This window comes from Erpetoichthys calabaricus, chromosome 6 (assembly GCF_900747795.2).
Source record: "Erpetoichthys calabaricus chromosome 6, fErpCal1.3, whole genome shotgun sequence".
In the NCBI taxonomy this organism is placed as follows: domain Eukaryota; kingdom Metazoa; phylum Chordata; class Cladistia; order Polypteriformes; family Polypteridae; genus Erpetoichthys; species Erpetoichthys calabaricus.
In genome coordinates this window covers 88,737,654-88,762,226 of record NC_041399.2, presented here as the reverse complement: position 1 = coordinate 88,762,226, position 24,573 = coordinate 88,737,654, and the positions used below count along the sequence as shown (strand labels likewise).

The window sequence follows — 24,573 nt, the reverse complement described above, 5'->3', positions numbered from 1 at the left end:
GATAGTATAGTAAATTCTGCAATTTTTAGAAGGTATCCTCTATTTTTGTTTTGGGTCTATTACCACTTGGACTTTTACTACTATTAACGTATTTCCATTTTTGTTTTATGATACAAGATGATGTATCATAACAGGAAGTAATCACAAAAAATACAAAGTCACTATTGCTTGGCTTTATGCTTTCTCTCTTTCATCCTCCTATTACCCGACCAGAGATTTCCTTTTCCTCATCATTTCCAACACTTTAGTGCACCTTATCATTCATTAGCTGACAGTTAACAAGTTTTTTCTTCTACTACTTCTACTAAGCTGACAATAGATCGAATTGTCGATTAGGTTTCTCCTTCCACAGCTCATCTCAACATGTCACAGCCTGTCAACAATGAACTGATAGCAGAATTCCAGTGACTGCTCTTACATAGAAGCTCTCTTTCTCTAAACTTTTTACAATAAATTTAGGATGTAAAGGTTTCTTTTAGACTTAGACTTACAGTAACAAATTTCTTGATTAGAAGCAAAAGCTATGAATGCATTAGCTGGGCTTTCTTACAGACTTTACTGTATATTGTAAATTAGGAACTCATGCTGTAGGCTACATGAGATTGACTACTGATAATATTTAATAATTTTCCTAATTGTGTTGGTGAACCAGGTTGGAAACAATCCTCTAGTGCCGCATCTCCTAGTATAAAGTGAAAATTCAGTTAAGTTCTTCCTTGAATGTTTAATCTATCATTTGTTTTCTCCTTTAATTAATGTTTTTTGTTACTTCTAAAAGTATGGCCCCCTTCCTTTTTGATTAAAGTTTTCACTGAAACCAGGCATCAATTTTATTCAGCCAGGTCAGACATTCATATACTCAAGTTCAACAACCAGCAACAATGATTAACTATTGGCTTTACTATGTGACCAGAGGACCACAATCCTTTGGATTCTGTTTCACAGTATTTTTCTAGTCGGTATACCTTTTGTGGACCTCTTAGTTCAAAACAATAATCCGCAGGAACAATCTGTTAACTATACTCATTGAGTTAGTAACGTTCATAATAGACAACTGTCTGGAATTTGCAAAGACAGATTTAGGGTGGCTAATTATCTTTTGTTGACTCAACACAAGACAGTTTTCTGTGCTTACATGTTCAGTGACTAGAGTACTATTAGTGGATTGGGCAGTTCATCTGGTTTTAAACAATTCTTTAAATAGGTATCTTGTTTTGACAGTGGACCTCAGAAAACATTCATATTTCCTTTAGTGATAAAAAGATTTGGTTTTGAAAGCATTCTGAGGAATCAGTCTAAAAGAGTATTAGGTGCATGCAGATAACTCATTGTTGCACCTTCCAGATAAAGCACATTAATACTACAATCAATTGAAACCCCTTGACTGTAGATAACTGATCTCCATTTAACCAGTTATGTGATTCTAAAAACAAATGGCACTAGTAATGATTTAGATGTGTCATTTTAAAGGTGGTGAAGACTTACAGTATTTTGTGTTTAGTATTTGTAATTAACTAAGTCTACTTTATAGAAATCTGTTTTCAGTTTCACATTAAAGAGTCTATTTTAACCAAAATAAATTCACTGTGATTCAATGTTGCATAATAACAAAATGTGAAAAGTTCCAAGGTTGTAAATACTTTTTATGGGCACTGTTTATTCATATAAGCTATACTGATACCACACGTCACAACCCACTCCTACTTTACCTTTTGTTTTGACTTTCTTTTTAATGTGTTGTAATATTTTTCACTGCTAAATGTGAATCTTTGCATTTACCTTGTCATGGAAATACCCATCAATGCATTCATTAATCAGTTTTCTGAGCTCATATATTCTATTGCACAGTTGTTGGAAGCAAGAGTCTGTTCTGGTACCATTGAATACAAGGAAGGAACCATCCCTGGAAAGGACCGCAGTCCACATTCAGGGTATACTCACACATACAAAAACATCCACATTCACTCTTGCTGACCAACTAAGAGTCATCAATTGACCTAAGATGTACATTTTTAGGACCTATGAGCAATGCCCAGAGTGGTATAGAATGGGAGTTGCAGATTTCGAACAAATCGTGAGAGCGCCAATGAGTTTGTAGAACTGTGAGGATTAACATTAGTAATCACTAAGCTACTTTGCAATCAGTGTTGTACTTTAGTACATAAAATATAAAATACTATTAACTTTTATATAATTCTGAGGAAAAAGCATTGAAAATGGGAAATTCTCAGAAATGTGCTACATTTTGTGTATTATGTATTTACTGTTCTGAATGTTTTCTTGACACAATGCATTATACTGCACTATAATTACAGAATCACCCACGTAGTCCAACTCAGGATCACAGGGGCTGAATCCTATCTTGAAAGTGGATAGATGGATGGAAGGTTTGGGATTAATAGTTATTAACTGTAAATTAGGTCGAAATTATACATGATCTCCTACTTTACTGTTTCTGAAGTCAATTGCACTACACTGAAAAATACTGCATAGTCTTTTTCATTTATAGTAGATACTTTATTTATCCTGTACGATGCAAAAAAGGTAATTATTTTAACCAAATTTAAGTTCACTCAAATAATGAAATTAAAATGTCAGTGTTTTTTTAATCTTTCTGAAAACAAATGTATTAAATTTCTTTTTAACAGACAGACAGACTGACCAGAGCCATGTTCCAGTTGCAATTCACGTCTTAGATGTCAATGACAACCCACCAGAACTTACCACGGAGGATGATATAATTATTTGTGAGACATCCAGGCCTGGCCAGGTAGGCTGTTGTCTTTCACTTCAGAATATTGTTAGAATATATTTATTTTCTGTAATAAGACATTTCAAACAGCTTGACCTTATAAATTATTCAGTAAACACTGATGTTTCAAGAAGAAGGTAGACTGAATTAAGTGCAAATAGCAAGTAAAATGCTTTTTGCATGCTACATAGATTCTGTAATGTGTCATTCAGAAAGGGCATTGGGGCATTAAAGCAAATGTATTTTATGTTAAATTACACATGGGAATACTGTATAGCTTTTGTTTATTCACAAGGTATATTTTCTTATTAATTGTAAAATATAAAATGTGTCTAAACATTAAAATCTAAAGTCCTTTAAAAGTGACAAATGAAGAATGTTCAAGATTTAGAACTGTTTATGTATATTGTAGTTTTGTATATTACTAATGAACAGTGTATAGCCAATAGATATGAACCCACCCAACACTGAAAGATTGTGTTGTCAACAATGGCTTCCTTAATAAAGACTGAACAAACTCTCCACTTTGGAAAAGCAGAAACATAATTTTTATTATTTTAAAGATAAAACTTTGCACGCTTTACACAATTCAGCACTGATACTACTATAAACTAAAATAAAATGAGATTTTAAAATGATACACAATATAGTAAAATGTTCATAATTTGCAAATTGTCAACAATTTTATTTTCTAAGAGTTACACTACCACTGTAATTTAGCAGGAGTTGAAGTATTCAGGTGTAACAAATTCTTCCTGATTTTATAATAAAACCCTTACTTTAAAGACTCACATTAAACAATCTGTTCTTGACATACACTGTAAAGAATTTTAGGTGGTAGCAATAGGAATAAAGAAATGTACAGATTAATAATGACATATTTTTTTGAACTTGACTAATAATCCTAAATGTTTTACAACATTGTGGCAAAATGTTTTTTCTATGCACTAAGAAGTTTGTGTTTTATTTATTTATATCACTTACACAGTGTTGATGATTCCTCTTCCAAAATATGTTTTTGTATACAGAACATAAATAAGATCACAATTAAAAAAATGATGCAGACAGGAGCTTTATATACAGTGTATATCCTGCATGTCTATACTGTATGTCTGTCTGTCTCTCTCTCTCTCTCTCTCTCTCTGTCTATATATATATATATATATATATATATATATATATATATATATATAATATACACACACACGCACACACACCGGTAACAGCGCACTGCATGATAACGTGCAGTGAATACACTTGACTTGAGCATTCATAGTTTTCATATTCTTTCTCTGTACGTTTAGCATTTGTTTGCTCAGAGATTGATGTACTTGCTGCTTCCTGAGCGGCTCTTCTTTTCTCCACCCTAGCGGCCCCCTTCCTCTCTTCTTTCTTCAGCATCTTTTCATGGTAGAACTGATTAAGTCAATGTTTGTATTGCAATTACTTAGTGCATTTTCTTTAATTTTCCACTTAAGCTTGCACTTAAGTCTTCAATCTACCTCAAGAATGATTTAAGATATGAAGAGGTAGGGGAAGTGACGGCAAAGGTGGTAGGGATAAGAACAGCACCTCACAGCCGCCCTGCTGGCCGCTGCCGAGAGTTGATTCTATAATAAAATGAAATAAAAACAAAAAGAGAAATAACCTTGGAGGTGAATCATCACCCCTGAAAGCAGATAGTAGACGTCAAGTAGTATATATGTCCCTCTTCCACTGTTCTGCTTTAAAAACTCTGCCATCCATCTCCTCACAAGGCCCCTTCTCAAATTACTATTATTTGTAGACCTTTTTTAGTGCTGTGCCATCATCAAGTAAAGCATCCCAGCTGTTAATATAGTTTCTTCCTCAATTTCTGTTTCTAGACAGTCTATTTTTCACAGTACTTGGTGGCTATTTTCTTAACTACATCTACAGTATATTCAGTTTTTAGGTTATATCGAGTAATCCAGTATAGTTCTGTTCAATTATCTCCTTTCTTTATTGCAGCACATTGAATTTGTGTAAGGGTATTAGTCAGGTGATCTGTGTGTTGTGGAGGAGATATACTTTCTTTATCTTATACTCAAGGCAGTTCTTTTTCTTATTCACAATATGTAGCATTTTTGATTTTCCATTTCTTCCTTCTTACCTTTCACAGCAACCATCAGACCAGGATCCAAAACCTTGGCTTTCTGAAGTATGCCAACCTTCTCTGTTTTTTATTTTCTAGACAGGCTTTAACCTATACAATCTGGAAAAAGGTTTTAGAAACATAATAGATGGATGTATGGATACAATTACCAGTGCTTTTTTAAGTATATTAAAATAAAGAGACTTAATAGCACATTACATGAAAATTCACTTAAACATTGACATGCTTATCATACAATTTGTATCCACTTCTGGATTAAGCTCAGCCTTGTCTGTTGTCCAACATTTAGCATTCAATAGAAAGTGTTAAGGTTTACTGGTTTCATTAATAACAGTTTATATATGAATGTCCATACAACAGTTCATTGTGCAATGCAGAATGTTTAAAAATTTTGTTGTTTATATATTCCTTATGTATCTAGTACACCCACAAAATAGGTTTAACTAAGAATTGGTTGCTGGATTCTTTATAAAGGCAAATCAACAGGGATTCCCATCATTTTATATTTCTCTCATAAAGTGTAAACTTTGTTTCTAACAAGTGGTCTTAATTTGCCCATGTGTATAATTCTTAAGGTTACTTATTTGTGTCATTTATTACCAGTATATTTTGGTACGTGTCTTCTATCATGTTGTTTCTATGGTGCCTAGAGTATAGATGAACACACTTTTCATGGATTGTTATTTCTTTTTTTTCTTTAACAAATATATCTTTAATACCTCTTCTGAGTCAGGTGTCTTTTGTGGAACTGCTCATTAGTTTCTTTACAACTAAATAACATATTGACAGAATTTATTTATTACAGTGTTATCTGTTTTGTACTCCTCCACAAAATCTGAACATAATCTTTATTTTTTATGGTACTGTTTATGTAGTTTGTACTTTATAAAATAACTTTCATCATTAACTATAATTAATGTCATTGGATATCCAAAATAGTTGCCCTTGACTAATCATACTAAACAAATAACTTTTATGATTCTCTCTCAGTTTTCACTCCATTCTTATAGAAAACTTTATTCTGCAGTGAATCTTTAGCCTCATTATACTCTTATAATTGAAGACTGCTTATTCCTGAGAATAACTCTGTTCTTCTTTCTTCCTTCAGTGCATGATTACATTCTAAACATTATATTAAAATACATATTTTTAGACTTTAACTTGTTTTTTCTCTTTTTTCTTTCTGTTGTTAATCTGGCTTAACTCCACATCTACCGTCTTTCTCAGGTCATTAACTTGGAAAAAGGACCAAATCTGTTGTCTAAAGAAACTCTAATACTGTGTATGTCATTTGCACATAAACATGTTTTATAACAGATAGCTAAAATACCAGTGCCAAACCTTTAGCTCATATGTTTTCCCTTCAAAGATTTTACTGTTGTGAATTCAACAGGCTCTTCCTGTCTGCTACTGGTCAACAAAAACTTTATGAAACTATTTTTCACACTATTCTGTATATCTTCTTTTCAGGGCAGCATCACTTCACAAATTAGAATACTAGCTACTGAATAATTTACAGTCATAAGGTTTTAAGCACATGATAAGTCGTCTTTTTCGTAAATTTCCTGAAAAATGGTGCTGAAAGAAAAAGCAAGATGTTTCATGAAGATATACACAATGCATTGTACTACTTGAAGCTAAAAATATTAATTCAGCAGAGCCTGATATGTTACAAGTAACACAACAAGAGATGGCACACTATTTACAGTTCCATAAAATATACACCAATCCACCTAATCATTTTAAACAGACTTAAATAAATTAGAAGATCAAAGGCATAAATTGAAACAAACTTTCTTTCATTACCATCATGATTCATAAAGAGCAAGACTTAACCTTCAATTGAAAGGAAATTTAAAAATGTATGCTAAAATGTATTTGCAAGGGCAAGTCAAGATAAAGTTATAAAGTGGGATTTATTAGAAAATGGAGCAAACCTTAACAAAACTGATAATGTTGTTTCTCAGTGTAGTCTCCACCCTTCCCAGTGCACTTGCACATGCCTTGGAAGTGCCTGGATTCCAGCAGAATAAAAGGTTTTGTCTTATCCTCACAACCACTCGTGCACCCGAGTTATTGTCGAATACAACATGCCGAGGGGTACTACAGTCACTAGTGCAAGTTACTGTGATTTGCTGGAAACCAATGTGAAGCCTGCTATTTGATCCTAGCAGCAGGGACTGCTGTCTCAAGGTGTCCTTTTGATGCAAGACAATGCCCGCCCACACACTGCTAAGAACACCAAAGCTTGTCTGGAGAAACTGAAGTTTGAAGTATTCCCACATCCTCCTTATTCACCAGATTTGGCATTGTGTGATTTCCACCATTTTGAACCACTAAAAAAACATCTGGGTGGACGTCGATTCAAGACAGATGACGATGTGAAGAAAGTGGTACACAAGTGGTTGCAAGGACAAGACAAAACCTTTTTTGTGCTGGAAGTGCATTGAGAAGGTTGGAGACCACATTGAGAAATTACATTATCAGTTTTGTTATGTTTCATTCCATTTTCTGATAAATCCCATTTTCTAACTTTAGCTTGACTCCCACTCATAATACAGTAAACTATTAATGTCAGTTTGCACTGTTAGCGTATAGTAGGTCTGGATCTACCCTACTCTTGTCTGCTATCTGATGGTTACTTAATCAAACCCTCACCCTTCACCATTTGGATGGGATAAGCCCATATGGCAGTTCCATGCAGCTTTTTCTGACTGAGTCACCCAACCACCAGATTTTCACTGGCAAATTCCATTCCCAGGCTTGGCTCAAAAAGTGGGTCTCAGCATCCTTGTCCTCAGTGATTTTACTTGAAATATACCATATGGATCATTAATGTATTGGTCATTGTCTGGTCTCCCTGTTAGACCAATTTTCCATGGAGAACCCTATCAGGTGTACACATGTGCAGATTTAATATTAGGTCTTAGGATCATTTTGTCACATAAGCCACTGGCTGCTAGCTATACAGTTGCAGTTTGTTACAGTCATTTAGAGAGTCACCTCAATGTGACTTTCAGCTGGAGGGAGAGAAACTTTGGCAGTCATTTGCTTGTATGCACCCTGTAGTACTACTGGGATGCTTCAAAATTTACAAGGTGAAAAGAAGAAAATACCAGGATGAGCATGACTGGGAGGAAGGGTTTGCCTGATCTGAACTTGAGTGCTAAGCATTGTGCTAGTCACAGTTTGTCCCTAACACCATGTCCAAACAAAAGAATCCTCATTGTATCTGGTACCAGATCAAGACTATCACTGTATCATCTGATCTAGGGCTATATGTTCTGGGCACATAGGTGAAGAGAGGTCCTGAGTTGTCAACTTATCACAACTTGATGGTGAGATGGATCAAATGGATGGAGCTTATGCTGGACAAATCTGTAAAATCCAATCAGGTACTGAGAATTTGGTGGGAATAACTAGCAGATTCCTCACATGTCCCAGGTTTCTGATCAACAGATTGAAGACACAGAATCTGAATGGACTGTGTTTAAAACATCAGTAGTGGAGGCTGCTGCAAGAAACTGTGGTTGTTGTTGTGCTGAGCAACTCTGTAACAGTAATAAGGTAGGCATTCCGTGTAATGTTAGTAGGAGGACCTCCAGACTACCGAAAAGGATACCAAAAGTCATCAGCAACAATAGGTGCTGAATGGAAAGATGGTGTGTGGGTAGAATTTGATGAAGCCACCAAAAATAACTTTATAAGGAGCTCTGAAGACATTCCAGAAAACTGTAATTAATCGGAAGGGGTAACTGGAATTATCAAACTTGCTCTTCTTAGCTATTTGCGTGGATATATTGACCTCAGCTGGGAACATTTTTGTTGTATGGAAGGATCACTTTGAGGAATCCTGCATTAGAGGAGGCAGTGCCAGAAGCATTGGTTGGTGTTGGATCTGTCCCTGTAGCTGAGGTTGCTACTGTGATTAAAATACTGTGTAGTCCCAAGGACAGAAGGATGGATGAGATCCAACCAGAAAAGTTGACACTACTGTAAATTCTAGGGGCATTTTGGTTAACATATCTCTTCAGACTTGCCAAGAATGCAGGGAGTGACAAGAGGATGTTACAGTAAATGAGGGGTCACACTCCTCAGCATCCCAGAGAAAATCTTATGCCGAGGTACAGGAACTATGAGTTCTTCCAATAGATGATAGCTCAGATCCATGCAAAACAGTGTATATTCAATTTTTGCTATAGTGCAGTGCACCAAGTCTTTACCTTTTCATTATTATATGATAAAATATAAGGCTGTGCTAATGTTGTCTATATGTGCTTTGTGTATTTTGAAAAATCTTGTGACAATGTTGTGTTGTTCCAGGATGGCAAAATTCTCCCTAGTTGCTTCAGGAACCTCTACAACCCTCAAGTGTAGATAATCATGAACCCAGATGAGTCCTGCAAATGAAGACACACGCATTCTAGCAAGGGGTTGGTGCAAAAATGCCATTTGCTTTTAATAAAATCCACAAACAAGCAATGTCTAATAGTGAAGTGCATAAAATGATCTTCTTTAAATAAAATATTCTTAAAACCATTGAGGATTCTGTGAGTTAAAATTCCAGTAATATCAGTATAAAACAACAGTCATCGGGTCCTTAATCTTCCTCCTTTCTTCCCTCACAAGCTCAGTGCCACTCCCTCTCTGTCTCCCCATAGCACACCCACAGTTCACTCAGCTGGTGGAGATTCCAGCAGCCGCAGTCCTCCTCACCAATCCCCATCTTGGTTGTCTCCATCAGCATCTGTCAGACTGCTTGGAGTCAGTCCTGCTGTCTTTCTTCTTGAACACTTGGTAGCCATCAGATACCTGAGGAGCACTCCATCACCATCAAACCCACTCCTCTGAAAAACCAGCAGGGATGATCTGCCCCTAGAGGGTCTATCCTTCACTCTTCTGTGGGCATAATGACTGCTCTGCCTCTCTCTCTCTCTCTCTCTCGCTGGCTCTTCTCAGGCACTAAGCAATCAGGCTCTATTTTTTGATTCTCCTCTCTGCCTTGCAGGCTACCTTATGTCCTGCCTGATTGGGGGCTGGTGTGGTTCCCTACCTACTCCGAGGTGTGAATGAGGCACTTGACTGATCCACTTGCTTTTGCACATGAATGCGCGATCAGCCAAGCACCCCCAAGCATCCCCCAAACAGTGCATGCATTCACATACCTGCACTCATTTGGAGCCTGCATGCTCTGGGACCCAATTATTTATTTAAAATCACGCTTCACCACAGACCTCTTATGACACATGTACTGTACCCTGTAGCATCTTGTGAGAGGTATTTCCTTAGTGTAGGACTGCTATTGTGTGTCACTTTGTGTGTCCTTTGCATTTAGTCCTGTCAGTTAAATGTAGGTGACAGACTCCACCAAAGATTCATTTTGTCTCTTCTCCTATCATGGTCATGATTTTCCTTGAAAGGATATCAAAAACTCAACCAAGGAATGAAAGTACCTTGCTTGGAAACCTAATGCTTACATTTCAGCTATTCGCACATGATGCTGTCCTCTTAGATTCATCAGACAGTGATCTCCAGTATTCAGCAGAAGGGTTTGTAGTTGAATGTAATGCATTTAGGATGAGAATCAGCACCTTGAAATCTGAAGTTATAGTCCTCTCCATGAAAAGGGGGCTCGGTACTTTTAGAAAAGGATTGAGCAATGCCCTAAGTAGTTGAGTTCAGACTCTTTAAGTAAGAGGTGATTATTACAGTGACCATAAAAAAGGTACAGCATCATCAGTACTGTGGGCATTGTTTCAGACTATGGAGATAAACAGGATATAAATCCTCTGACAAACATTTTTACTAGTTATTTTTCATCCCCATCCTCATATATTTTTACGAGCTCTGGATAGTGACTGAAAAAATGAGTTTGAGGAGGGACTGCTACTTCTTCAGATCAAGAGGAACCAGTTTAGGTCATTTATGCAGTTAGTTAGGAAATATATTTTATATCTGACCAGGCTGTAAACAGTGTTGGAAAAAGTTAATGAGAATAGGGTGGTTTGATCAACCTATCTCTGCATGCTACCATGGCTGTAATCAAAATCTGAACAGTGAAAATGAATAGAAATAAAGTATAAGTACATAAATTATCATACTATTGCATAATAAACCATATGTTTCAAACCGTTGAACTGAACTTTTATTTAGTTTTTATGAAACTGAGAAAATTACAATATTTATTTTTATCTTCCAAAAAAAATAATTCAGGCAAACACATGTGCTAAAATTAAACATACTTTAATTATTAACATTGGTATTTTTTCTTAAATTAATTTTTTATTTGAATTGATTTTAAACTGGTTTAATACTATAGACGTTTCATAGCAGGAAGTATGAGTGTGCCTGCTTTGTAGAGGATGTTAATTGATTAATTTTCTGACTCACTTTGAAAATTGTTTTGTGTGGGAAGCACACGAATAATCAAAGAAACTAATTAGGAAAGGACTATGCATGTTTCTTGTACAAAAAGGTATAACTATAGTAAGCAATGGCAAGATCGTGATGTATAAGGGTAACACTTTTAATGAAGCAGCACTGAAGGCCATAAAATGGCAAATTATTTCATGGACCAAGAAGGCCTAATGAGCTTGATCTAAATATTGAAATAAGCAATAAAATTTGATGGTCACTGAGTGATAATTATCTGGACATTAAAGTACAGGAAGAGACTGTAAATAAGAAAATGTTTAATGTGTGTAGTCCCATATATGATTGCTACATATAAACTCTTCAAATTTTACAATTCATATTTTTATTCTAGTATTAAATCTTTTTGTATTCAAATATTCTTAGATTTAAGGTTAAAATCATTTACCTAAAATTAAGAATACTTTTGAAATACTTTAGACATGCAGGAATTGATGAGCTATGTTGAGCTTAATGGCCTGTTCTCTTCACAGACCTTTCTGATGCTGTATATAAAATGTCACCATATGTGATTATAAATAATCTGAAAATAAATAGAGGAAAGCAACAGTTGGCTTGAAGCAGAACACCACACATCTTTAATCTCAATTTACTCAAATTTTCAGTTTCATATTATATACAATACACTAAAAATCAGGTGAAAAGTGAGATTTGAGAATATCTTGCTATATAAGTAATAAAAGCTCCATTATTCACACAGGTTATGTACAGTATACTTTGTGCTTTTATTTTTGAAGACATGTAGAATTTTGTTTTTAGTACTATGAACTATAGTAAATGCCTATATCAGAATATAAACTTTAAGTGATCCTATAGGAATAGTAAGCCAATCATTTTCTCACCCGCTTCATCCGACCAGAGTCGCAGGGGGTGCTGGAGACTATCCCTGCCAGCATAGGGTACAAGGAAGTAACAAACCCTGAGCAGGGCAAACGGCATACACACATACACCAACCACACTCTGTTACCAATCCACCTAACCTGCATGTCTTTGAAATGTGGGAGGAAACTGGAACATCTAGAAGAAACCAATGCAGACACGGGGAGAGCATGCAAACTCCATGCAGGAAATACCTGGGATGTGAGCCCTGGTCTCCTTACTGCCAAGCAGCAGCACTATCACTGTACCACCATGCCAGCCTCCTAAAGGAATATACTGTACATAGTAAAATAGCAGTATGCACTGTGAAGGTACTGGAAAATAGCAACACCATTTGTGTTCTGTTCAGGTCATTACCAATACAATATTATTAACCCTCATCCTACCGACTGGGGTCTTTGGGGACCTCAGAAGTATATATTTTGTCATATCTCATAAGTGCTTTTTTTATCATTCCAATTTTTTATGACTTTGTCAAGCAGTTTGTTCCTAATATTGTCACATCATTGTTTTCTATTTCTGCTTTGATTATTGCTTTTTAAAAATACAAATGTCAAAAGTGCCCAAAAGCCCCAGTCAAAAGCACCCAATCCCGCCTATGTAATTTTAAGAAATATAACTATTTATTCAGTTACTGTTTCTGATCTTAAGTTAGAGTGTCACACATTATCTAGGGGTGTAGTGACACTCTGTTAGTCATTTAGAAGGAGACAGACACAGCAGCAGCTAGAGATTTCCACAGTTCCTCATTTGACAATTTGAGATACTGCTGTTCCTAAGGTAAGATACGTTTCAAGTCCGTTCCCTTAGCTGAAGCTTACTGGAAAATGGACTGACATATGTGGGCACTATAAAGTCAAACAAGCCACATATCCCAGAGGAGATGAAGCCTAACCGTGACAAAGACGTCAACGGTTCATATTTTTGCTTTTATGGGCCAGCGGTACTGGTGCTGTCCTCCATGCACCATGATACCAAGGTTGAAGGTGAAAAACAAAATCCAGCAATCATACTACACTATAATGCAACCAAAAGTGGCGTGGATAATCTGGATCATCTGGCCAAAATGTTCACATGCAGTAGAAAAATAAACTGATGGCCGATTGCACTATTTATGAACATGGTGGATGTTGCGGCCATCACTGCCTTCATCGTCTGGGTGGGGAACTTCTCAGACTGGAAGTCACCAGAACGTGGCAGACGTCGCGGGATCTTCCTGAGGCAGCTGGGGCATACCTTGGTCATGTCACACATGTGGGCGGAGTGGTGGCTCTGAGGCTAAGGAGCTGCGCTGGTATCCCGAAGGTTGCCGGTTCAAATCCCCGCCACTGCCAAAAGGCCACTGCTCTGCTGGGCCCTTGAGCAAGGCCCTTAACCTGTAATTGCTCCAGGGGCGCTGTACAATGGCTGACCCTGTGCTCTGACCCCAAGGGGTATGCGAAAACTACCAAATTCCTAATACAAGAAATTGTATAAGGTGAAATAAAGAACAAAAAAAAAAAAAAGGAGAGCTGAAACTCCTACTTTGCAAGCGCTAATCAAAGCAGTATTGAGTGCATAAAACTTCTCCTGCTGATGTGACTGTCCAATGCTTGGGTGGAAAATCTATTCAGAAATGGTGTCACCAGAAATGGTGTCACAGACAGGAAGGGAGCAACTGTATGCTACCTGTCACATGCCAGCATGCACTGAGCAAAGCATGAAACAAATTGTGAGCTATGACAGCCTGGAGTGTGTTTAGTTTTAATTTTTTTATTTACTTTGCACTGAAAGACTAAATAAAATCTATAAGTGTTGAAGAGTTTAGTGTTAAAAGATAAAAGAGAAGAATATGTAAATAAAAATTGTTGACCGTGCTTATTTCAATTATTTTACATAGTAAAATATGCAAATTAATTGTAAATCTATAATAATCTATTTTTTTAATGACATTATTTACATAACTAATAATGCTTTGATAAGAAATACATTTTGCTATTATTATTATTTTGCTATAATGATTGCTTCTTATATTAAATTATCCTTGGGGTCCCCAGTTATCCCAGTCGGCAGTTCATGTATGTAAAATATGTCGGTAGGATGAATGTTAATACTAGTTTTCCCATGACCACTGGAGTGCAGTATTTGGCACACTTACTAGGCTGCAGGAAAGAATAACAAATCTTCTGCTCATTATAATTTGGGGCATTTGAATATATATGGAGTATATTCAGGAAGATCTGAGGTGAAGCTCCTCAAAGGGCTCCAGTAGGTCCTGAAGACTTAGGCTTTTGTTGTTTCATCCACATGTTTGTATACATTATGCACTGTCTGAAATTATTCCTTTTTTTGTTAATATATTCCCTTTTCTTTAAATAATTTGGGTTCACTGATTTTATTGTGGCTTTTAGGCGAATGCCCCTTAAAGACAGTAACACATATAGTCCAAATTCCTCACTTTACCAACAAAAGGTGAATAAAAACAATGGGCTGTTTTATTTTTTGTCTTTATGCAGAATGCCTTGAATCTTAGGAAGCAATGACTTAAGCAACGTTAATATTTCATTTTGAACTTAGGAAAAATAGAGAAAGGAAATTAAATAACAAAGAGACATCTTTTCTCTGCCACACTGAACTCAGTATAAGTTTATCACCTAATCTTGCTGGTTCCTAGAAACATTCACAGTTAAAGCTGGTGCCACATAATCTCACTGTGATGGCATCTCCACAATAATAATGAGTAAAAGTGAATCCACATAGAGAATATGTCAGAGTTTAAAGGTAGAGCAGTCTAATTTTGGAAAATAACTATTTTAAATGCTCTGTTTATTTCCTATTACAGCAAATTTTCTCATTTTCTTTCTATAGTTTACACAATCTTTGCTTTTGTCAATAAAGATAAATTCATCTAAAATTCAGGCGATTGATCAAGTTTTACAGGTTTTTCTAGCTTCATGTTTTTTCTATTACAGCAAATATTCTCATTTTCATTCTGTAGTTTACACAGTTTTTACTGTTGTCAGTAAACTGGCATTCATCTAAAATTCAGTAGATTGACAAATTTCACAGTGACAATTAATATATTGCTATTTGTATAATTACATTTTATACCAAAAGCATTATATAAAATAGCAAGAAAACTGAAAATATGCCTCATAGGTGGTGTTGGAGTGAAGCGTACTAGAATACAATTTTTCATGTGTTTTATATTGTTGTACGTGGCTGGGGGTCAGACCCGGCCGGGATGCTTGGAGGGACCGAGAGGTGGCATATTTCTCCTCTGGGCCACGAGGGGGCAACCGCCCTGGAGCAGAAAAGGGCCACAGAAGGGGAGCTGGGAGGCTCAAGTCCATGGAGGCCCGTATCCACCGCCAGGGGGCGCCCCGAGCCTCATGGAGCCCGGGACTTATTTACTTCCACCACACCCATGGAGGACGATCCTTCCAGGGTCACCCGGAGTGCTTCCGGGTGCTCTCCTGACGCTTCCGCCACACCAGGACGTGACGTCAGGTAGAGCACCTGGAGCTCATCCGGGTGAGGATAAATGGGGCCGCCTCCCTCCTATCAGTGAGCTGGAGTCGGGAGCAGGAGCAGGACGAAGCTTCTGGAGAGAGAGGACAGGTGGCCCAGGGACGAGGAGAGAGAAGGCCCAGAAGAAAGGTGACTGGGGCTAGAGACACTGTGAGTTGTGCGGGACTGTGTTGTGTTGTGGAGAAGAAAATAAAGAGTATATGTTGTATAAAGATGTGGTCTTCGACTGGTGGTGTCCGGGCAAATATCACAATATGAAAGTTTTACATTTATTATATTTTTTGTAGAAACATTTAAACAGCCATATCTGGTATCAGTATTTCCATTACAGATCCTTAAAACTAAACCTATTTAAACCTAAACTATTTAAGATAGATATTCTAAAGCATTCCCTTAATAATTGGCACACTGTAGCTTGATAATTAGGAATATGTTAATAATATCTCTCATCCCTTGAGGCCTGGATATTTTCAAAGTGTGGTATTAGCTCATTTTTTCACTGTTGAAGTGAATTGTTTTGACATGACTTCATTAGTCCTGTTAGCCTCTTGCCTTACATGTGGAAATTAGCTTTTTATTTATTTAGTACATTTGAATGTATTGTTTTGCTAAACACAATAGTTGAAACTAGACATACTGGGAGGCTAGTTGTTGGCAATCATTTCAGGTTTACATTTACATAAAACTCATTTTCAGTATACCAAGTGCCAAAGGCAACTCTGATTCTTCTGCTAAACCATGAAGTTTTAGTCTGGTGGACATCAAAGACTCTGTTACCTTTATGAATTCTGTTTTTAGAATTGTTTCCTTGCGTCTGTCTGTGAGGCTTCAGCCGTGTCCACTTTTCAAATTGCGTATGAAAATGTAGCTTTTCTCTTTTCCATTCTGAATTTTATTGTGTTTCTTATGTGACTACTAGATAGAAGTGGAGCTGCTTCTCTACTCATTCAGTTTATTATCTCACAAAATTGCTTCTTTTGTTGATGTTTCATAATTCATTACATTTTTAAATTATTTTGAATTGTACTTTGTTACTTGGTTACTTTGATTGTATTATTTAATGATTTGTAAATACCTTGTTATTTCATACTCTGTGAAAGGTGCTATATAAAATCTTAGCTAAGCTGAATGGGCTTATTCATATACATGACAAGTAGCTGAGTTTGTGTGATGGGTACATTTTGCCTCCTCTGATATTTATGATTTTTTTTCAAAGACAGAATATCAAAGCACAACTAAGGCTTGAGAAGTATCCAGTTTGGGAACCTAAGGGATGAATCTATGTTATTTTCAAATGATGTTGTCCACTTGACCTCATCAGATTGTAATCTCTGTTGCACACTGGAGTGGTTCACAGCTAGGTGTGATTCAGTTAAGACGAGAATTAGAACCTCAACTGGAAAAGAGTGTCTTGTTCTCCTTATATATGAGATGAATAGCTGCACCAGTTGAAGGAATTCATGTAGCTCTGGGTCTTGTTTACTAGACAATTGGTGATTGTGAGACTGAATATTGAATAAGTGCAGAGAGTGCAGTTTTGTGTCCTTAGATGAAGCTTATGATTTATGGATCTGTCTTCTTCTTCTTCCTCACTGTAAGTAATGACTGACAGAATGACATTGTGGATACAAGCAGTTGAACTGAAGTTCCTGTGCAGGTTTTCCTTGGTACTCTGTCTGTGGTAGGATCAAGAGGTCAGCAATACAAGAGGGCCTTGGTGTAGACCTGCTGCTGTTCTACAGTAGAAGTGCCAGTAGAGGTAGTGTGTGAAAGTTGTTATAATGTCCATTTGGCACTTCTCCATGAGGTATATAAGGTACTACACCACTAGGAGATGACCCAGGTGCAGGAATAAGAAATGCAGAAACAATTATATATCTGAACTGGTTTGGGAGCATCTGTGAATTCCTAAGGAAGGGTCGCAGGAAATTGCTGGAGATAGCGTAGCATCATTTGTCCAAGTGTGCATGTTATGACTGTGACCCTCATCAGAATGTGGGTGGGTGTAGTTTCCTTTTTAGCATGAAAATGTTCATGTGGCTGGATGAAAGTTGTATGGATGTCTGCGAACATCACTTCTGTTTATCCTACTTTAATATACTTCTCAGAAGACTGATGGAAAGCAGGGAAATTCTGTGATTCTACTGACTAAATCCTTGATTGTTACTCTTTAACAGTAATATTTAACAAAAACAGACTTGACAATCACTTTATTACGTAAGGACTCTATAGCAAGCTAGAATAAAGTGATAGGAGCACTGGGCTTGAATCACATGACAGTGCATTAATTCTTAGCTCTACAGTAAATATGTAATGATAAAAGAATTTAGTATAATTTTCCTTAAAATTTTGGGCCAGTACAATTATGTGGTGTTTATCATTGCTGCCTGTCATTTCCAGCTTTGAATTTGAACCCTACACCAAGCACTCTGCTTCCAGTATGAATTTGCACCTTTCTCCATGTACTATGAATTCTCCTACTTTAACATATGACTTTAAATGGCTACTGTATAATTGAGTGTGGGTGTCCTAATAATACCATAATGCTTCATATGTTATTCACGCATCTCTTTTTTATAGTCTATGAAAAGCAGTAAGTTACTTCCTGCATACAACTATACAGTATTATATGTCTGTTTTCAAAGTAGTAAAGTATAATATAAATCTCATTATTCCAGACAAAGAATGTAAAGTTTGGCTTACAACATGCTAAGTTGGTGCTGTGAGTGGGATGATGACATTTAATGTGAGTTTTAATGCACTTTTCTGTCTTTATTTGTAAACTTACAGCTCACATCAAAGTTAATTAATGAGTATAAGCTTTAATGTCAGTGGACTGTAAAGTTAAAAAAAACATGGGATTTTTCATTGGTATTCAAGAGCATGGAACTAGATACTGTTTTACTTATCTTAATGCATCTTCATGCTAGCAAATGTAAAGAGCACTGAAGCCTAAGAGAATTCAATACATATTCAAAGATATAGTCACATGTACAGAAGAATACAGTGATTTTCTTACTTGCATGTCTCACCAGCATGCAACACTCTTTGGCACCATAATCAAGAAATGTTACTAGTCAAATGTGGACCTTACCTTTGAACCTCTAGATTCTTCCTGTATGAAAAGCATTGTATTTAGAAGCAACCACAAAGATAAAGGGAGACAGCAGCAGCATTTTATCTTGTACAAAAATAAAACCAATGCAACTCATAAATAAAGATACAGTATTGAAGAAAATTTTAACATCTAAGAGCATATTGGAAAAGAGTACAGAAGCAAACAAACAATGGATGTGGAAACAAACAAAGAAACAACTAGATGAAAACCTGCTTTGTGGTCCATACCATGGAAACCTAAAGAGACAATTCTTTGGCTGTAAGTCCTACCATATTTGTTAAGATGTACTAGGTTCAAAGAAGAAGCGAAAACATAATTATAGAAGGTCAAGACTGGGAACTGAAGACATGTTACCATCAGAAGAACATTCTGAATCGAGATATAGATTGTAAATGCCACAAGTGCATTCAGCAATTCAAGTATCTAAGCCACATTGCACTGTATTAAGGTCTAAAAAATATATTGAACACTACATGGTGCTAGTTGCCATCATTGAGCAATCTACAATCATGAGAATATCCTAATGTCTGACATATGGAATGAATATATGGCCGGGAAGGTTCAAGTTATAATCATGAACAACATGCCATTGAACAGCAACCGTGAAACAAGTGCCAACTGACCAGATATTATTTACTATGATAGACTGTAAAATAATGCCTATTGATGCATGTGTCAATACCCGATAATAGAAATTTAGCAAAGAAAAAGGATGACAATTTATTGAAGTATAAAGATATGCCGATTTTAATCAGATGGATGCAGAACCCCAGGGAAAGACTAATATTATGTGGAAATAAAGAACACAAGGAACAGAAAAGCTTTGAGGTAGCCACCCCTTATACTTGGCAACAAGTATTTTGTGCAAAAAACAGTCATTACAGACTAGTCCAAAACAGAACTGAGTAATAGAACTTAAAATGATGGTTAAAAGAACTGGCGGAAGTGAAGTCAGTGAAGGCAGAAGTGGAATTGATGTCCTTAGACTCAGGCAGGATTTCCTTCAGCTGTTCTGCAGAGGAAAGAGAGAAAGGATCAGCGCATACTGCCACCCCCTGGTCTGGCATGTAATTACAGCCATTCAAGCCCTTTAGCTGCCTCTCATGCGCATGTACAGGACAACTAATATTTAGCTGGAGCTAAAAATATTTAGAAATCATTCAGTAAAAGTATAAAAAGCTCAGATACAAAACACAACTTTATTAGGTACTACACACATACAACAAAAAGTTCTCAACAGTGAAAAATAAATTTCAAGGATTCTGGTTATAGCCTGGTTCAAATATAACCTAAGGAAAAAAAAGTGATATTAATATTTTTGTTATTAATATTGTTATTATTATTAGTGTAGTAAACAGAGAATAAAACTTGTCTAAAGATTTTTTCATGTATTATGTTGTAAAACCAATACTTATTATAATACAATAATAGCAATCCATCATTAGTCTTCCTAATAAATATATATAATTGTTTTTTAAGATTGTTTTCAATCTAACACTACAATGAAATTAATCTTTATATAGAACTTGGGTAAATTGAATCACAAACATTAAAAAAGTATAGACACAATCTTTCACATGAGGAATAAGTGGAACTTAAAATAATTCACTTAATATTTCTGAAACATTTTCAGCAGCAGTGACTGCTAATAAAGGACTTCAAGAAAATCCAGAGTTGGCATTCGACTCTTTCCATTGGGTTTTTTACAACCTCATCAACATAGGACAGTAAATGATAAAACACGTTATTATTTTAACTCTTTTTAAAGTGACGAGCAACTGTTTTTTAGTAGTGTATACCAATATATTTGGAAACATGCAGTATAAACAAAAAGATGTAAACAAATACCAACGCTTAAAATATAATACAATTAGAAATTAAGGTGATGTTTTATTTAAACTGTCCATTAAATTGTCCAGCCCTCTGGTGGGAAGTAAAGCCCTAATGCCAACATATTTTGTTTCCTATACTGCACGACAGTATAAGTCGGGAAGGGACTGACAAATTTATTGCACTAGGTAAGTATGGCTGTGACCCAGTTGCTTCATCATGTAATTGGAAAACTCTGCAAGTATCCTGGCAGCATTGAAGAGCACTTCCAATAAAGTACTATCTATCTGTTTAGCTTTAGTAATCAACAAGTCTGCCTGACAGCAAAAAGCCACATTACTCATTGATAAAGCATGTGAAATAAAGTGGATTTTTCAACTTACAAAATGTAGAATTGTAAAATGCCTAATAAAGAAAATCATTACATATGTCATTAGGAAAAATTATCTTAGAACATTTACAAATCCCTTAACAAAGTTGTAACCATACACTATATGAAAGTGTAACTGGCCTCTTCTGTCTAGGGAAGGTCCAGTTGCTTGTTTATGCAGCTTTTCACAATGAACTCTTTGTTAAAGCACCTCCTAAATCATAGCGAGGAAACTGGAAAGTATTTTAAAAGAATACTGTATGCTTCATTATCCCTTAATCCTATACTTGAATTGGTAACACTGTAGTTGAAGTACTGCAAAAATGCCTACGATTAAATCGTGCAAATACGACACAATTGTAATCTCCGACCATGCCCCTCTAGTCTTGGAGCTAAAATCATTAAGCCCCTCACACTCACCTCGCAGATGGCGTCTTAACTCTCTTCTATTGGCACACGAGAACTGCACAGAATTTATATCCAAACAAATCAGCTTCTTCCTAGAGACAAACACGCCCACAGAGGTTTCTGCAGGAACACTCTGGGAAACACTAAAGGCCTTCTTAAGAGGACAGATTATTTCATATCTTTCCCACAGAAATAAATTAGAAACCAAGAAAGTGTCAGAGCTAAGAAGCGAAATTACTAGAATAGATGAAGAACAAACCAGGCGTCCAAGTGAAGCTCTTCACAGGAAAAGGCAGGCCCTGCATATAGAACTCAACATCTTAACAACTAAAGAAACTGAACAACTTATTTATAAGTCAAGACATCATTACTATGAACACGGAGAAAAAGCTAATAAGATTTTAGCTCAACAAATTCAAAAACAAGAAGTTCGCAATGCAATACCAGTAATCACCAACACGAATGGAGAAGAAATCATTGACCATAAAAATATAATGCACGCATTTAGAGATTATTATAAATCCTTATATTCTACTGAGTTCAAAGAAGACAACACACAATCTAATGCGTTTCTGGATACATTACAGACACCACAAATAGATGCGTTAAATGCTGAGGAACTGGATAAACCTCTGGCGCTAACAGAATTACTAGATGCTATAAAGTCACTTCAAAGTGGGAAATCAGCAGGCCCTGATGGTTACCCCGTAGAGTTTTATAAGAAATTCTCCACTCAGCTAGCTCCCCTCTTATTGGCAACATTTACAGAAGCTAGAGACAACCAAATACTACCTCAAACATTTCATCAAGCATTAATCACCGTCTTTCCTAAACAAAATAAGGACTTGTTACAATGTGCATCATACATCGAAATTCTTATCAGATAAAGGGGATTATCAGAGAAGGACTGGAACAGAAAATTTCTCTATATGCAGATGATATGGTTTTATATATATCAGACCCAGAAAACACTGTGCCTGCAGTTTTAACAGCACTAACAGAATTTCAAAAGATATCTGGTCTTAGAATTAATCTGAATAAAAGTATACTCTTTCCAGTGAATTCACAAGCATATAATATTAGATTGGACACCCTACCTTTTACCATAGCAAATCAGTTTAATTACCTAGGGGTAAATATCACAAGTAAACATAAAGCTCTTTATCAACAAAATTTTGCCATCTGTATGGAAAAAATTAAGCAAGACTTGCATAGATGGTCAATCCTTCATCTCACTTTAGCCGGAAGAATTAACGTTGTTAAGATGAATATCCTTCCTAAACTTCTTTTTTTATTTCAAAACATTCCAATATATATCAACAAATCATTTTTTAAGCAATTAGATTCAACAATAACCTCATTCATTTGGAACTCAAAACACCCACGTATCTGAAGAGCGACCCTACAAAGACCTCAGGCAGAAGGTGGCATGGCTTTACCTAATTTTCAGTTTTATTACTGGGCAGCACACATACAAGCCATAAAAACCTGGACACAAAAAAATGAACATACAACAGGCTTAGCTCGCAATAGAAGTAAAATCCTGTAGTACTTCTTTATACTCCCTGCTCTGCGCTCCAATAAATGCAAGTTATCGCAAATCCATATTACTAACCGAGAATGCTAAACCGGATGGACGCAGGGACATCCGGCCATGGGCCGTAGTCGCAAAAAGACGTACTGCGCAGGCGCCCCAAGAAATGAGGGGCCGCGAGAAGCGGATGAGGGGCCAAGAGAGGCGGACAAGACCACAGAAAAAAGGAGTCAAAGAAATGAGGCGGCACGATCACAGAAAAAAGGAAAAGGCACAGAAAAAAGTAGTCAAACGCAGGCAAAGCACGAAACCCATTGCACATGAAACTAGCACACAAAAAAAAGAAGACACTCGCGCACAACAGCAAGGCTCCCCCCCCCCCCCCCCCCCCCCCCCCCCCCTACAGGCACCGGACGGGACACACACCAAGAGGGGGATTTAACAAGCCCCTGGAACACAAAAAAAAGAACACAAAACCACCCAACACACCCTACAAGCAACGGACGGGACACACACAAAGAGGGGGATTCAACAAGCCCCTGGAACACAAAAAGAAAGAAGATGCTCGCGCAACAACAATCCTCACCCACCCCCTACATCAATAAGAAGTGACACCCAAAGCTCCATATTAAACATACGTCATCTCAACACCTTCACACTAGGCAGCATAAGTGGATCTCCTTACAGTAAAGCACTATTAACCGTTCAACTGCAGAAAAGGCTCCATATTAACAGTGAGTGCAATCCTCCTTATTACTTATCCATATTTCGCACGCTGAGGAACAAACAAGTCATGAATACACGGTCACGGGTACAAAATGATTCGGATCGGATAACGGGACAAAACACACGAACACGAATGAAACAACAAAATACACGGCGAAGCATACAACGCGCTTAGGAAACTCCGGGAGAAAAAATGTCTCGGATCAAAAAAAGAAAAGCTCAAGTAACCCCGTTACAGAGACGTGCCCAAATGGACAGACACAATGAACGTAGACGCATACAGTGCGCGTCTCAAAGTGCTGCATCGAAACAAGCACGATTTCAAAAGAAAGAGCTCGCGTCTCAGACATACAAAAAAGAGAGCGAAGAGACAGAATAAATGAACGCAGACGTGAACAACGCGCATATGACCTGCCAGAAAAAAAGCAAGCAAGACTCCAAAAGCAGAAAGCTCAACTGACCGACATACAAAAACGGACAAGGCTCGATACAAACAATACACGACGTAGACTGAAACGGACTTTTCGCAAAGCGGAAGCGAATCAATTAAAACTAAAAAATAGCGCGTCACAAATAATGGACATGCAACAACGCGGCACTCAAATGCCACAAGAAAAACATGCCCGTCGCGGACATCGACGCCAGACACCTGCTAAACGCTTACGCCAGTTGGCTGACAACGCCTTCAATAAGGAGTCCACTATTGATGAAACTTCATTGGGATTAATGAATGTAATTTGCAATCATTGTCATTCACTTAACTTCCCAGAAGAAACAACTGGCAATACAAATAATGAATTTACACGTTGTTGTCAAAAGGGGCAGATTAGACTGCCTCCTTTACATTCATATCCTGAATATCTACAGAAGCTTCTAACT

The 24,573-nt window shown here is 36.8% G+C and overlaps 1 protein-coding gene across 3 annotated transcripts in view; it reads left to right on the top strand.

Moving 5' to 3' along the window:
• LOC114653468 (cadherin-18) overlaps positions 1-24,573 on the top strand; it is a 1,070,530-nt gene that overhangs the window by 912,877 nt on the left and 133,080 nt on the right. For all 3 annotated transcript variants that reach the window (XM_051928932.1, XM_051928933.1, XM_028803814.2), the window contains one exon: positions 2,649-2,770. In XM_051928932.1, the coding sequence (XP_051784892.1) occupies positions 2,649-2,770 (122 nt within the window). The remainder of the gene's footprint in view (positions 1-2,648; positions 2,771-24,573) is intronic.